This window comes from Agelaius tricolor, unplaced genomic scaffold, assembly GCF_023055355.1.
Source record: "Agelaius tricolor isolate 1412-34295 unplaced genomic scaffold, bAgeTri1.0.p SCAF_71, whole genome shotgun sequence".
NCBI classification, from domain to species: Eukaryota; Metazoa; Chordata; class Aves; order Passeriformes; family Icteridae; genus Agelaius; species Agelaius tricolor.
Window position 1 is genome coordinate 519,561 of NW_027269331.1, and position 15,469 is coordinate 535,029.

The 15,469-nt window shown below is 50.5% G+C and overlaps 2 protein-coding genes across 7 annotated transcripts in view; one reads left to right on the plus strand and one right to left on the minus strand.

Annotated features, from left to right (window-relative positions):
• Positions 1–15,469, plus strand: part of LOC139585286 (uncharacterized) — a 445,268-nt gene that overhangs the window by 309,460 nt on the left and 120,339 nt on the right. The gene's annotated exons all lie outside the window — the stretch shown is intronic.
• The window catches only part of GRIK1 (glutamate ionotropic receptor kainate type subunit 1), a 102,757-nt gene that overhangs the window by 6,705 nt on the left and 80,583 nt on the right, over positions 1–15,469 (minus strand). For 4 of the 5 annotated variants that reach the window (XM_071417849.1, XM_071417852.1, XM_071417851.1 and 1 more), the window contains 3 exons: positions 11,615–11,832; positions 6,643–6,868; positions 2,358–2,608 (listed from right to left, as the gene is read on the minus strand). In XM_071417849.1, coding sequence (XP_071273950.1) covers positions 2,358–2,608; positions 6,643–6,868; positions 11,615–11,832 — 695 coding nt within the window. Of the gene's footprint in view, positions 1–2,357; positions 2,609–6,642; positions 6,869–11,614; positions 11,833–15,469 lie in introns of those variants that run through there. The other variant, XR_011676992.1, reaches the window with a different exon arrangement.

The following is a 15,469-nucleotide window of genomic DNA, read 5'->3' on the forward strand; positions in this document are numbered from 1 at the left end:
TAATTATACTAAATATTTTAATTAGCTGCAACTGTTCTCCAAAACGTATTTGAATAAACGATCTCCTGAGACAGGAATAAAACAAAGATACTAATACATTTTTTATGCATTTTGTGCTAAAATGGGCTAAAGTACTAATTAGAAAGCTGCAATATGTGCAAATACATTAATCCTTTATCTCTGCCTTATCCCAAACCAGGGACCCTTTGACTGGCATATCCTGGGGTTGCTCCATGAGATGCATCTGTTTTTGCAGACAGTGACACTGCTTTTGATGCAAACTGCACTTCCCAGAGCAAGCTCAAAATGTTCCTTTTTCCTCCCACTCATCCCTGCTGCCTTCGGGGAGGGTCTGTGCCTCAACAGCCACTCCTGGCATTTATGTCACCACCCTTGTAGGATAACACCTTGGATGGGGAGGGGGAATCTCCCTGGAAAAGCCTTTCCCACCTCAAAGTGCAAAGGGAACTTAACCCGCTTTGAGGTGAGTACCTCCTGTCTGGGAGCCTGGAGTGAGGCAATGGGAACCTTTGGGGATTCAGGGTCACCCCCTGGTCCTGCAGGGCGGGGTCCCCTTGTCCCTCAGAAAGTCCTGCTGGAGGGAAGGGAGCCAAACAGGGCCGCAGCAGGGTCCAGGACAGAGCAGGACAAACTACCCCGGGCAGGAGGGGCTGGCTGACTGCTTAGGGACACTCTGCCAGTTCCTGCTCAGCCCTGCCTCCTTCACAGGGCTGGTGGCTCTATAAAGGGGTTCTAAGGATTGGTCCCTTCTCATAAAATGCTCCAACGCTCAAGGTGTGATTTACACATAGCATTTCCTTCCTTTTCCTCTGCCCTTTTAAATTGCTCATTACACTTCAGCAGAGCTATTACCAGAACTTCTTTGGCTCCACGATCTTACTTTACAGTGGCATCCATCACCTCTCAGTAGATCTCCCTGCTTTGAAGTGCATCCTTCAGCACAAGTGGTAAACCCCTGGCTCTGAAAAAAAGATGCTTTCTAGAGCAAGAGGAAAATTACTCTTGGGATTTGGATGTGCTTTCCTTGTGATAATGCCATATAAAAGACCCAACAGTCCAGTTGTGTTTTATTCCTTTCCAATGTAATTTATGCTGGAAGTCCTGAAGTTCAAGCAGAAACTGTTTGAGAAATTAATTGCCCTTGTTCTGCACTGCCCTGCTAAGCAGCACTAATTGGACCGTGGGTGAGGCACTTCCCTGTCGTTATTAATAAATTATTTCTCATTAGAGCCAGGGCTGCCTGGCGGGAGCTCAGCAGTGGGAAATGCACACTCCATCACGGAGGTGTGTGCTGCAGAGCCCTGCCATGGTCACTCACCAGCTCCATGGAGCAGGGCAGGGTCACTCACTCACCTGCTCCATGGAGCAGGGCAGGGTCACTCACTCACCCGCTCCATGGAGAGGGCAGGGTCACTCACTCACCCGCTCCATGGAGAGGGCAGGGTCACTCACTCACCTGCTCCATGGAGCGGGGCAGGGTCACTCACCTGCTCCATGGAGAGGGCAGGGTCACTCACTCACCCGCTCCATGGAGCAGGGCAGGGTCACTCACCCGCTCCATGGAGCAGGGCAGGGTCACTCAATCACCCGCTCCATGGAGCAGGGCAGGGTCACTCACTCACCCGCTCCATGGAGCAGGGCAGGGTCACTCACTCACCTGCTCCATAGAGAGGGCAGGGTCACTCACTCACCTGCTCAATGGAGCAGGGCAGGGTCACTCACTCGCTCCATGGAGAGGGCAGGGTCACTCACCTGCTCCATAGAGAGGGCAGGGTCACTCACTCACCCGCTCCATGGAGCAGGGCGGGGTCACTCACCTGCTCCATGGAGCAGGGCAGGGTCACTCACTCACCCGCTTCATGGAGCAGGGCAGGAGCAGGGCAGGGTCACTCACTCACCTGCTCCATGGAGCAGGGCAGAGTCACTCACTCACCCGCTCCGTGGAGCAGGGCAGGGTCACTCACCTGCTCCATGGAGAGGGCAGGGTCACTCACTCACCTGCTCCATGGAGCAGGGCAGGGTCACTCACTCACCCGCTCCATGGAGAGGGCAGGGTCACTCACTCACCTGCTCCATGGAGCAGGGCAGGGTCACTCACTCACCCGCTCCATGGAGAGGGCAGGGTCACTCACTCACCTGCTCCATGGAGCAGGGCAGGGTCACTCACTCACCCGCTCCATGGAGAGGGCAGGGTCACTCACTCACCCGCTCCATGGAGCGGGGCAGGGTCACTCACCTGCTCCATGGAGCAGGGCAGGGTCACTCACTCACCTGCTCCATGGAGAGGACAGGGTCACTCACCCGCTCCATGGAGCAGGGCAGGGTCACTCACTCACCTGCTCGATGTCGCTGTTCTTGCGCGACTTGTAGATGAACTCGCCGATGGCCACGAACACGGAGAGCACCAGCCCCGCCGCCAGCACGATGAAGATGCCCCCGATGTTCTCCACGCCGAGGGCGCTGGCTTCCTTGCTGTCCTCCTCGGGGCAGCCGTTGCCTCGCCACCACTTCTCCTTCATCATGTGCAGCTTGCCCTCCTCCTGCAGCTGCAGGATGGCGATGGTGATCTTGTCCCTGTATGGGGACCCTGCAAGGGGACAGCGAGGCCTGGTGGTGCTGCAGGGAGGAGCTGCCACCCTCTGAGGCAGAAGCCTCCCTTGTCACAGGGGGTATTATTCCAGCTGGAAAGGGGAATCTCTGTTGGTGTCTGCCCTAGGCACTTGGAAGCAGAAGGCTTCACTGGTGCAGTTATTTGAGAATTTGTGATAATTTTAGGGTCTCCTAGTGAGGTTTATTTAAGCCTTGGCAGTGGGTTTTCTTGCTAAGGCATTCCTCCACATCATATTTGAATATTGCTGTGAGCACTTGTTGAGAATTTCCACTTTTCATCCCTTCTATTGACTTCAGCATCTGTTGGTTTTTCCTGCTGCCTGTAAATGAGGACTGCCTCAGAGGAGTCCACAGTCACTCAGACACTTTCTCTTCTCATTTACACTCACAGCTCCACTGCAGCTACCTACAGCTTGTAAGAACACTGTATGGACAAGTCCTTTTTATTGTGATTTGCAATAATAGCGGCCCTGCAAGCTGAAAATAGGAACAATTTCATGCTTTTGGTTTGCAGGCCACCATTTGCTAAATGATGTGTGTGCAGGCTCTGCAGCTTTATGGGCCTGGGCAGTGTCTGGTGAGGAGTGGGGTCACACTGGTGGCTCAGCCTGCTTAGATTTGTTCTCACACTGCTCAGCCACCTTCCAAAATCCTGCAGCCTGTGTTTGTGAGAGAGACTTTGTGGGACCAGGATTTTGTGATTGCAAGGAGGGGGAGCTTGCAAGAATGGTTCTGTGATTCTGTGAGATGCTGTTTGGCTCCAAAGGCACATGTGTGCTCCCAAATCCTGCCATGCTGGACTCCCTACAGCTGGAAACATTTAGAGTCTGGGCTGAAATGCAGAGCTGAAAGCCCTGCAGCTATTTCTTTCCCCTTTCCCCTCCTTTAGCAGCACATGAATAAGACATGGAAGGACAGGACATGGGGGAATGGCTTCCCACTGCCAGAGGGCAGGATTAGGTGGGATATTGGAAAGAAGTTCTTCCCTGTGAGGGTGTAAGGCCCTGGCACAGGGTGCCCAGAGCAGCTGTGGCTGCCCCTGGATCCCTGGCAGTGCCCAAGGCCAGGTTGGACAGGGCTTGAAGCAGCCTGGGACAGTAGAAGGTGTCCCTGCCATGGCAGGGATGGCACTGGATGGGCTTCAAAGTCCCTCCCAATCCAGGCAGTTCTGTGATTCTCAGATTCTCTTCAACTGCTATTTCACCAAAGTCACATTTTGCTGCACATTAGAGGTGTTGCAAACTCAACTCCATCAAGGCAAACCAAGCTTTAAGGCAGATTGTGTGCCAGAATTGAAGAGATCACATGGCACTTCAGAAAAATCTCACTGAGGCACCTCCTTATGCACTGAAATAGCCTTGGAAATTCGGCCCCACAGCTTCAGTTTTGCTCCTTATTTTGCTGTGCAGGACATTGTTCAAACCCCTTGTCCTGTGGACACAGGTCCCCCTTGCTGCTCTCCATTTCCTTCATCCCCCAGCCCTGTCTGAGGAGAACAGCGTGAGGAACGTGGCAGCTCCTCCTGTGTTGTGCCAGCACTCAGCTGCTGCTGGGGCACAGCACTGCCAGCACTGGGCCATGCTGTGCCCACAGCTGCCAGGAGCCGGGTGTCACACTATCCCAAATCCACCTGGCAAGCCAGAGACCAGCACTGCTGGAGGCAGCCAGCTCTGAGAGGAAAACGTGCCCGCTGTAAGAATGGATGATTTGTGTGCTTGCTGTTAAAGACCCAAAAATAACAGCACAGAAAACAGGCCAGAAACACCTCCAAAAACTTGGCTTCGCACACAGGAGTGAATTATTACAACTGAAAACAGCAGTGCCTTGCAGAAGAGAGAGCAGAATTGTTTGTGCCTTGTCCCCTGCAAGGTGTAAGGCTGCAGGACTCATCCATTTCCCCTGTCTGGAAGCACACAGCTGGGAGCTAAAGTGGAGCAGCCAGAGTCACAGCACAGGATTTGTGAGGCTGTTCATTCTTTCTTGGGGTGTTTATGTTGCCATCAGGATTACCACAATTCATCTGGAGGGTAACAGTCACCTCCAGATTTCTGCACTGGCTTTTAGTGTTTGTCAAGAGTGTCTGGAGAGCTGCACTGGTGGTGGTTTATTGGTGAGCTCTACCACCACCCACAAATCCATCTCCACACCTCTTTAAATATTCAGCACATTACTTACGGCCTCTGAGCTATTAACAAACCTCTCAGGCCAAGAAGTGCATTCATCTACTTTCTTAGCAGTCTCCCAAGGAACTGGGAAGAGCTTTAGTGTTAGAATTACCTGCATCAGCCTGGCACTGATCCTGGAATTAAACCTGCCTAATCCCCACCTCGTCCCCAGCCCAGAGCATGGAGTGCCACACCCAGACCCTTCTGACACCCCCAGGGATGGGCACTCCAAACCTCCCTGGGCAGCCCCTGCCAAGGCCTGGACACCCTTTCCATGGAGAAATTCTCCTGATGCCTAGAACTGCTGTATTTTACTTGCAGAAGATGCTCTGATAAAATAATACATTTCCTGGATTCAGGAATTCTCCAATTCTCCTCCCTGTTTCTTCAGGAGCCATAAGGTGCTGTCCAGCTCCCACATGGAAATTCTGGAGTCACAGGCCCTGTGGTTTTAAATTTGCCTGCAGTTAAGCCATGCTGAAGATCTGGTGTTAAGGGTCACAGACAACCCTTTTAAATTTTTTTTTTCCATACAGCCTGTGCAATCAATACTCTTGAATGCTCTGAGAGAAGTAACAGAGCCTTGGGGGTCTCTCTGAATAGTGGCAGGCTTATCTTGTTTATGAAATCAGTTGTTTATGAGATGCTTAATGATGCTGGATTATTCCACAGTGCTTGGGGATATATATTCCCCTGAATTTTGCAGGTTTTTCTTAACAAAAATATAAAGGTTCACTTCTCAGACAAGAAGCATCTTATAAATATATTTCACAGCTGCATTTCCAATGGCTGCACTGTCTCTGAGGATTGCCATCTGTTCCAATTATTCCTTCATTGTTCTTGGTTTAAAGTGTGGCACTTTTATAACCGCAAGGAAACTCTTGCCATGAGTTTGTCATTCTTGGGGGTTTTAGCTTTTGTATCACTTTTCTCAGGGTGCCAGGGCTGTTCTTACATAGCCAGTGGAAAAATATACTTGGGATGTCATGTCTGTGACAATCTGTCTGCGGGGCTCAGCACCACAACGAATGACAGTTCCAAGTGCAGAGGTGTTTCTCCCTTATTTATATCTGCTCTGTCAAGCAATGGATGAACCAATCCCCAGCTGGACAGGGCTTGGAGCAACCTGGGATAGTGGGAGGTGTCCCTGCCATGGCAGAGAGTGGCACTTTGAGATTCTTTCCAAGCCAAACCCTTCTGTGGCTCCATAATTCTTGAACACAGGGCAAAACCTGGCTCCCCAGTGCCAATTGTTCACAAGTGCACGGCACAAAAAAATCTGACACAATTTTTAATGCTGTACAATTAGAAGATCTTAGAAAGGGTACTGGACATGCTAGAAAATGTCTGCCAGAGACAGTTCCGAGAAACTGGGAGTCTTAAAGCTCTGCATTAAAGGGGATGAATTTCTGATTTATTTCATGACCTCAGTGCAACACTGAAGAACAGCGAGGGGCAACTGCAAGGTTCTGCATCAGGGGGATGCAGGGTTTTGAGCAAGGAGTTTTCTTTGGGGCACATACAGAATCCCAGAATTGTTTGGGTGGGAAGGGACCTTAAAGCCCTTCCAGTCAGGTGGGCAGGGACACCTTCCACTGTCCCAGGTTGCTCCAAGCCCCATCCAACCTGGCCTTGGGCACTTCCAGGGATGGGGCAGCCACAGATTATCTGGGCACCCTGTGCCAGACCCTCAGCAACCTCCCAGGGAGGAATTCCTTCCCAATGTCCCGTCTAGCCCTGGTTTTGTCAGTATGAATGCATTCTCACAGGATTCAGTCCTGTTTCTGAGGTGCCAGGGGTGAATGGCTTGCCTCAGGGGACGCTGCTGTGCTCGCCAGGCTCTTACCAATGGGGGTGCCCACGCCGTAGCCCTTGGAGTCGATGAGGCCCCCGATCTGGGTGAGGTTGCAGTTCCTCTGGGTCACGTACTCGATGCTGGTGGACTCCATCAGCAGGGCGTAGTCGGTGGTGAGCACGCGCTGGATGCCCTCGTCGTTGTTCTTCACCAGCGCCGTCTGCTGCCGGCTGCTCATGAACGCCCACATCTTCTCGTACGTCGAGATTTTGGATTTCTGCCGGGGAAAAGGAGGCACGGAGTCACACCAGCACCCCAGCTGCCCTTGCCAGGCGTTCCTCAGCCGCGCCAGCCTCGATGGCGGCACCACATCTGGAGTGACGGGGAAGGGGTGGCAGGGTTTCCTTCCAGCAGCACTCCCCTCTTGCTGGGCTTTATGCTGAGGAACCTCTTGTTGTTTCCTGCTTTCTTTGCAGGGCCAGGAATGGAATTACTGGCCTGGCTGTCAAGTGCTCTGGAGTTTTCTGGGCCCATGCTGCTCCATGGACTGCAGCATGAAGGCAGCTGACCCAGTGCAGCTGGGCACTGCTGCCCTGGGACACTGCTGCCCTGGGACAGTGCTGCCCTGGGACACTGCTGGCCTGGGACACTGCTGTCCTGGGACACTGCTGTCCCTGGGGCATTGCTGGACCGGGACACTGCTGTCCCTGGGACACTGCTGCCCTGGGACAGTGATGCCCTGGGACACTGCTGCCCTGGGACACTGCTGCCATGGGACACTGCTGCCTTGGGAAACTGCTGCCCCTGGACACAGCTGTCCCTAGACACTCTGCTCCCACCCATTGGGTCACACCCACTGCTCCAAGAGCCTGGTGATGAGCAAAGCATTCCTCTGCCCCTGTCTGTTCACTTGCCTGAAGTCACTGCTTCAGGGATAAAGTTTGAGGAACAGACCAAATAAACAAACTCCTGCTTTGTGCTTCCATTGCAATCAGACTTGAGGACATGATCCTTTTGCCACAGGGGTGAAGGGCAGTGCCTCCTCAGTCCCTCAAGCCCTGTCTCTGGTTTGCAGCCATCTCAGCTGATTCCAGGCTCAGTTTTCAACTCCAGCTTTGGGGGGATTCCTGTGAGAAGTTGATTTTCTGGTTCTTTGTGCTTTAAGTGTTAATATGCCTTACCTATAAATTCAGTATCTGTGAATGTCACCTGAATACCACCTCAGTTTGGTGAGCCACAGGGTACCACTAAACTCTGAAGGTGGTTGAATGGCTCTCCACAAGTAGTTACCATTTTTATAGCTCAGTTGGGAATATTTTTGAAATTGATGCTCTGTTTATGCACTAGACTGAGTCTGACAGTGAATTTAGTGGAAGAATGTATTCCTTATTCAGAAGAGTTTGTAAGAAAGACCTTGGCTTCTCAACTTGCCAGCTACCATTTTTTCCCTCAGGATGGATCCTGTGCCAAATTTTGGCCTTTGAATTTTCATTAATTTCAGTGGAAACACATCTGCACTTTAGAAGGCAGGAGCTGGCACAAGCTGCAACACAGAGTTAAGATCTGTTATGATGGAGGGGCAAGAAGGCAGTGGAAGATTTCTGGACATGCTGGAAACAGAGCAGGGCAGTCTGAAGAAATAAAGTGTGTCACTGCTTGTGGATGGGAAACATCTTGCCTTCAGCTGTAATTCTCCAAGATTTGGCCATTCCCACAGATGGGCAATGCTGCCTGGGGTGCTGCTGGCTTGCCCTCCTACAAGGCTTAACTGTCCTGAGCTGCCCAGGTCCTGTTTTTGGGGTATTTTCATCTGCTCTGGCCAGATCTGGCATCTCTACACAGGGAAAAGGCCAATTCTGAGGTTCCTTTCAAAGTCAGAACTCCATTTCCCCCCCCCAAATAATTCCAGTTGCTTTTGTTTTCATTCCCCCCACTGTCTGGCTAAAAGTCACTGCAGAAAAGTGACTTCCTTGAAAAATATCTCATCCTCAGAATAATTTTTTTTCTGGGGAAACGATAGCAACAGGGACACTGATGGCAGGTATTCCAAACCAGTGGGCAATCACAGCTGTTAGCACGGGCCTTATAGACACCACTAACTGCAAGTGATGTCAGCTTGAATGAATGCAAGTGGAGCTTTGGGAAAGCAGTGGGAGCACCTTGCTTTTCTAATATGCTTCCTGATCTCCCTCCCATCCAGCATTACACTGTGTAATCTCATCTTCCAGGGGCTTCCTGCTGCTACTTTGAGCACAAAGTCCTAAATCAAAGCTCTTTGGAGTCTGCTTTGTGTTTTCCTGTGCCTGATGTCTACAGAAACCTTTTTTTCCATGTGTGTCTCATACAGTCCTGGAAACCAGAGGGATCTGAGCTTTGCCTCTCGTGTCCGACATGTCACTCCCTTGTTCCTGTCCCCTCCACAGTGAGGAATGCCCAGCACATCGTGGTTTGCTTTGAAAAATGTTGTTCTGAAAACAATCTGCTCCCCTTGGCATTCCTTGGCTTTAGTACTGTTTGATTTGACAAATCACATCTCGCAGCAGAGGAAGCACTCGAGGCCATGACCCTTCCCAGGGCACCCAGCCCCGTGCCTCCCTCCTCAGGGTGTTTTTGCTGCTGCCGCCGTGATCCCTCCTTTCCCTCTGCCTGTTCCCTGCGCTTCAGCACTCGCGGGGACCGGACAGCTCCCGGGAAAGAGGCAGAGGAGCTGACACTGTGCTGTACCCTGGAGGAGAGCGGGAGTGGAGAAAGTGCTGCCTGAACCCCCTCCTGCTGCCTCCTCCCAGGCCCCTCCCTGGGCTGTATGTGTGTGTTTGTTTAGCTCAAGGAGTAGATGCAGCATTTCACAGTCCCAGGAAGGCAAAGTCAGAGTGGTTTTGTACAGAGAGCCACTCCAGGATATTTTATTTCAGGTTTTGGGCAGGACAAAGAACTCCTAATCTTGTGAGGATCTGGAGATGTTTCCATAATAAAAACGCACAGAGTGTTTAGCAGTGTGATACACTGCATTTCTCATGCATTTTCACTGTGTCACCATCCCTCTGCCAGGGAATCCATCCCCAGTTTCTGTACTGTCCTTCCCCTGTGCCTCTGTGCCCATGTATTTCAGGCACAAGCAAGCTGACACATGTAGTGCATAAATACTTAACCACCTTGTCTGAAGGTTTTCTTTTAGAAGCTCACATGCTTTAAAGCCTACATATTTCTGCCTGCAGGATTAATGGTGCAAAAAGAAATCAGTGTAAAACTAAAAACAGCTCTAGGAAATTTGTTCTGAGCTTCTCATGTACAGCTCCAGGACCTATTTCCTCTAAAAATGCAGGGATACAACAGGATTTGAAGTTTTGTCTCTGAAGCTAAATTTGACTTCAGAATATCAATGGCAGTGATCTTCTTTGGGCATGAAAGAGCCAGAGGAGAATCCAGAGCTTACTTTACTGGAACATCTCCAGGTGGGTTTCCATCTCAGTGGAAATGTCAGCTCATCATTTCAGGAGCTCACTGTAGCAAAATGCTGTAGTTGGTGTTTTTCTTTCAGCAAGGAAACATCTCTGTTCAGCCACAGCAGAGCCTTGGCAGGGGCAGTTTACCCTTGGCAGCACCAGCAGGGGCAGACTGCCCAGAGTCCCGGAATCCTGGGATGGTTGGGGTGGGAAGGGACCTCCAGAGATCACCCAGTCCAAGACCCCACCAAGGCAGGGCCACCCGGAGCAGGTGGCAGAGGAATTTTTGATTTTTGTGGTTTTGGGATGTTCCCAGAGGGGGAGAGATCTCTTGTCACAGATGTTGTTCTGCCCCCCTGCTTCCCGCAGAGTCTCCTCCCCTCCTGAGGCCCTGTGTGTGTGACTCCATGAACACCATCCTCAGAGACCACAGGGAAAAGCCTCATCCGGGCTCATCCTGAGCCTGGCCTCCCTGCTGACACTGCTGAGGGAGCTGCTCAGTAATTCTCACTGCCACAGGATTTCTGTATATTATATGTGCACGGATTCTGTATTTATAGCTTGTTGGCTTTTGCACTGACATTTTATGAGATTATCCATTTGGTCTGTAATTAATACTAATAATTAAGAAAAAGGAAAAAGACATAATTATCACAGTTGTCTACCACACAATTTGCCAAGAAAACACTTGCAGATGTGTTCAGGTGTGTGTGTGGCTCCTCTATTGATAGTCTGGGTAATATGACCATGGAGCATTCAAAAAAGGGACAAACAAACTTGCATTTTCCTGTGGGATTACCATGGGACAAACAAACTTGCATTTTCCTGTGGAATTACCATGATGCAAATGTGGCTTTCAGAAGGGGAAGTGCACTTTTCCAGCTGCTTTTTAGTGAAGTGGCTGGGAGGAAATAGCATCCCAGCTGGAGGAGAATATCCCCATGTCCATGCCCTGGCTGCCATCAGAGGCAGATGGGTTTACCCCTCACTGCACTTCACTGCCAGGCTGCTCTCCTACATGTCCTGGGGGAAACCTGCTGGGTTTTACATTGCTGGGGCTGAAGGATCCCCTGAGGCTGGGGTACCTGCTGTATTTACCTTCTCCAGTCCCTCAGGATGCTGCGGTTGTGGCTCTGGGTGAATTATGTATTCACCCACCCCTCCAGTCCCTCAGGATGCTGTGGCTCTGGTTTTGGGTGAATGCTGCATTTCCCCACCCCTGCAATCCCCGGGGATGCTGTGGCTCTGGTTTTGGGTGAATGCTGCATTTCCCCATCCCTGTGATCCTCGGGGGATGCTGTGGCCCTGGTTTTGGGTGAATGCTGCATTTCCCTATCCCCGTGATCCCCAGGGATGCTGTGGCTCTGGTTTTGGGTGAATGCTGCATTTCCCTATCCCCGTGATCCCCAGGGATGCTGTGGCTCTGGTTTTGGGTGAATGCTGCATTTCCCCATCCCTGTGACCCTCGGGGGATGCCGTGGCTCTGGCTTTGGGTGAATGCTGCTTTTCCCCACCCCTGCAATCCCCAGGGATGCTGCGGCTCCGCCTCCCGGCCCCGCGGCTGCCCCGGGCTGCCTTACCTTGAAGAAGGTCATGGTGGATCCGTCCCTGACAGCCCCGTACTCTATCTTGGTTTGCTTGGCCAGGTCATCTGCCGAGTCGATGGGGGATTCCATCCTCTCCACGGTCAGGAAGGCAGCCAGGTTGGCAGTATAGGATGAGATTATGATTAAGGTGAAAAACCACCATATTCCTCCAACTATTCTGGTGGAAAGAGCTTTGGGCATCAGCTCTGATCCTGTTACAACACCATCAAAACAATCATATTAAAATGAGGCTTTCCTGATACCACGGCCTGGTTTTAGGCACAGAATGCTTTTATGAGCTGTAGCATGATAAAATGATTTCAACAATAATCTCACAGATGCACAGCTGACATTTATAATGGTAACACACTGGGAAGGGGATGTGTGCCATGATACATGACAAATGGAATTATCCTTGGGTCTAAGCCCCTTACCTCTCTGAGCTAACCAGCCTTGTGATATTAATCTTGTACATCCCCAGCAAGCTACTCTGGTATTTCTGTCTGCTTCTGGAGCCCCTTTGTGCCCGTACACTGCAATCAATTTTGTAACCAGAGCTCTCTAGCAAACGCTCTTCTGCTCACAGCTGCCTGACAGAAATACCTCACAGGAGGAGCCTGCCCCGTGCATCCTATTGACACATCTCAGCACCAACAGGGAGATCAATGCAGCTCCAGTCACCTCCACTGAACCTCAGCTCAGCCCCCACAAAACCTCTTCTAGCAACGTGTGCTTCACATTTGAAAAATCAGAGGGTCCATGCATGCACCCCTTGGATCCTCAGGGCAATGAAAAGCTTTGGACAGTGACTTTAACGCTCATCATTCTGAGCAGGTTTGAGCAGCTCTCTGCCATTGCCATAAATCCCCACAGAGCAGCACGTGGGGTTTCCAGGCACTCAGATAACCTCTGTTTCAGCCACAGAGATTCTCTGGTTTCTAAGCATTCTGAGGCAAATTTGCTGCTCTTTAACTGGGGGGCCATTCCCTCTGTGCATAATGTGGGATTTGAGGATCTGGTTCAGCAAAGCTCTTAGGTAGCCACCTGAGTAATTTGACTTCAAAGTAAAGGTTTTGCATCATTATTTTTCTGATGAGGGATGGACTTAAGAAAATACTTAAGAGCCTGTGAACAGAGTGTTCAGGGCTAAAGCTTTTGATTTGACAAACATTTTTCTATTACTGGAAAAACATGTTGACATATTCTGTCTCCTCAGCTATTCACTGAGTTCTGCAAGAAATTTCAACATTGCAGAGAACGTTTTCAGACTTTGCAAAAACTCTGAATGTGACTTTTGGGGCAGAGACCAAAAGGGTAAAGCCTTCCCCACCAACCAGCAAACAGATTGGAGCTGTATTTGTAAACACAGAGCTGTGTCTCTTAAAGGTCAGAGCTAAGCTTAGCCCAAGGGTTGGAGTGTGTTGACAGAACTGCCAAACAGCGAGAGCAGTCTGAAGGCAAAAACTCTCACTTGAAATTTTCCAGGCCAAATGGAGTTGTTTCCAGAGCTGTATCTCTGCCTGGGTTTGTGTTAGGGCTTCTGCTGTACTTTCTTGCTTTCCTGATTGGATTTTTTTTTTTTTTTCTTCAATACATTGAAGTATTTCCTCACCGCTCTCTATTTCTAAGCTGGGGTTGAACTGCAGAAGCTGTGCTCATTCAGGTCATCCTGAAGGGATTGTTGCTTTTAACTTAGGCAGCCATACAAATAGAATTCCTGCACTTGGCCCCTGATGCTGTGCACACACATGGAACGTGCCAGCACTGCTCAGGAGAGGATGGAAAATCCCTGTGAGCTGCACTTGTGGGGTGAGATGCCAAAGCTGTGATTTCCTGCAGCCAAAGATGGTTTGTAGGAAAGAATACACTCAGTTCCCACCCTGGTAATCCTGCCCTGAGTGACTGCTCTGGTGAGGTGAGAGCAAATCCTGCTCCTGGCTGAGCTGAGTGGGGCAGCATCTCATTTTCCCCATGGTTATTCCAGGGTTCACTTTTCTGAGTGCCTCGGTTCCAGCAAAAAGCATTGGTTTATCCTAGAATAATAGCGTGGCCTGGGCTAGAAGGGACCTTGAGGATCACCCAGTGCCATGGCAGGGACACCTCCCACTGTCTCAGGCTGCTCCCAGCCCTGTCCAACCTGGCCTTGGGCACTGCCAGGGATCCAGGGGCAGCCACAGCTGCTCTGGGCACCCTGTGCCAGGGCCTGCCCATCCTCACAGGGAGGAATTCTTTCTTAACACCAAATCTACATCTACTGTCAGTCTGAGTCCATTCCCTGTGTCCTGTCCCTCCATGCCTTGTCCCCAGTCCCTCTGCAGCTCTCCTGGAGCCCTTCAGGCCCTGCAAGGGCTCTGAGCTCTCCCTAGAGCCTTCTCCTCTCCAGGTGAGCACCCCCAGCTCTCCCAGCCTGGCTCCAGCCCTGGAGCCTCCTCTGGGCTCTCTCCAGCAGCTCCAGGTGCTGCTGCTGTGTCCCCAGGGCTGGGGCAGCTCTGCAGGTGGGGTCTCACCCGGGGTCTCACAGGGACAGAACCCCCCTTTTCCTGCTGTCCAGGCTGTGGACTCAGCCCAGGATCTGCTCCATCCCCCCTGCTCCACCTGGGCACTCCCTGCTCCTGCCTGCCCCGTTCCTGGCTGAGCTGAGCTCTGAGGGACAGCTCTCCTGTCTGACAGTGACAGCTTCCCTGGATGGATTGGATGAAATGTGCCCTGTTTGGATGCTTTCGGAGGATGCAAACACATCTGAGACTTCCAGGGGAAAAACAGGGGAAGCAGCATCTAAATCAAAATGTTGCCAGCAAGACTCGGGGGCAGAGACAATACTTGCTGAAGTCTCTCTAGTGCCTTTTTATGGCAGACATGACAGCCAATCCTGATCCAGACTTTGCTCACGCTCTGTAGAAAAGAGAAAGTCTGATCATCACATTTTAAAATTTAATCACAAGTGGCTTCCAGTCAAGCATAACGAGCAGCCGCTGCCAAGGAGGAGGAGTGCAACGCTAGACCCAGACTTCCACCACCGCTCCCATCATGTCCAAACTCTTCACGTGACCATGGGGCACAGACAATCACACCACAAGTTTGCACATGGAAACATTTGTGTTGCCTTACAAATGTTTGCTTTTGCCTTTCTTTCTTTTTCACTCTTTCTTTTGTTTTGTTTTGAATCTCCTTAAAAGACAAGCAGAGTCTGGTTGGGGCTGACTGTCATGTACCCAAGGTAGTGGTAACGAGCAGACACTGCATCCCACAGTTTGCTGTGGATGATGGTAAACTCCAAAAAAGGCAGGACAGGAAACACAAAATCCTGGGGCACTTTCACACACAGGGCAACCACAGTTAGATACACACACCTGCCTGATACTGTAAAACCTCAGCCTGTGCTTTACTGGCAAATTGGAAGGAAAACAAAACAAAAAAGCTCCAAAACAAAGCAGATAATGCTCTTCTTTCATCCAACCTCCTTCAAAGCAACTTCTGTGGGGAAGCTCTGTATCCTCTCAATACAATAATGCACCACTAAGAGCAAGTGCCTCTTAGGTCAATACATATTTTATTCTCTACCACATCTAGGAAAAAATCCTCTTTATTTTTAAATTTCTTTTACTCATGTCTGTTAAAGAGGAAAGAACAAACTGTACCTGTATGAATGCAGAGATGGTTTTACATTCCTCACTTAAATGTTTAGGAATTTAATACCAAGGTACTGCTGGGCTTTGCCTTTTTGGTTGTCGTGGGGTGGGGTCTTTTTGGTTCAGCTTTCATTCAACTTGAAATGTTTGTCAGAAAACATTTTCTTTCTTTTCAGTGGACCCCAGTTTTGGTGAAAAGTGATTTAATTGGAAACCTTGG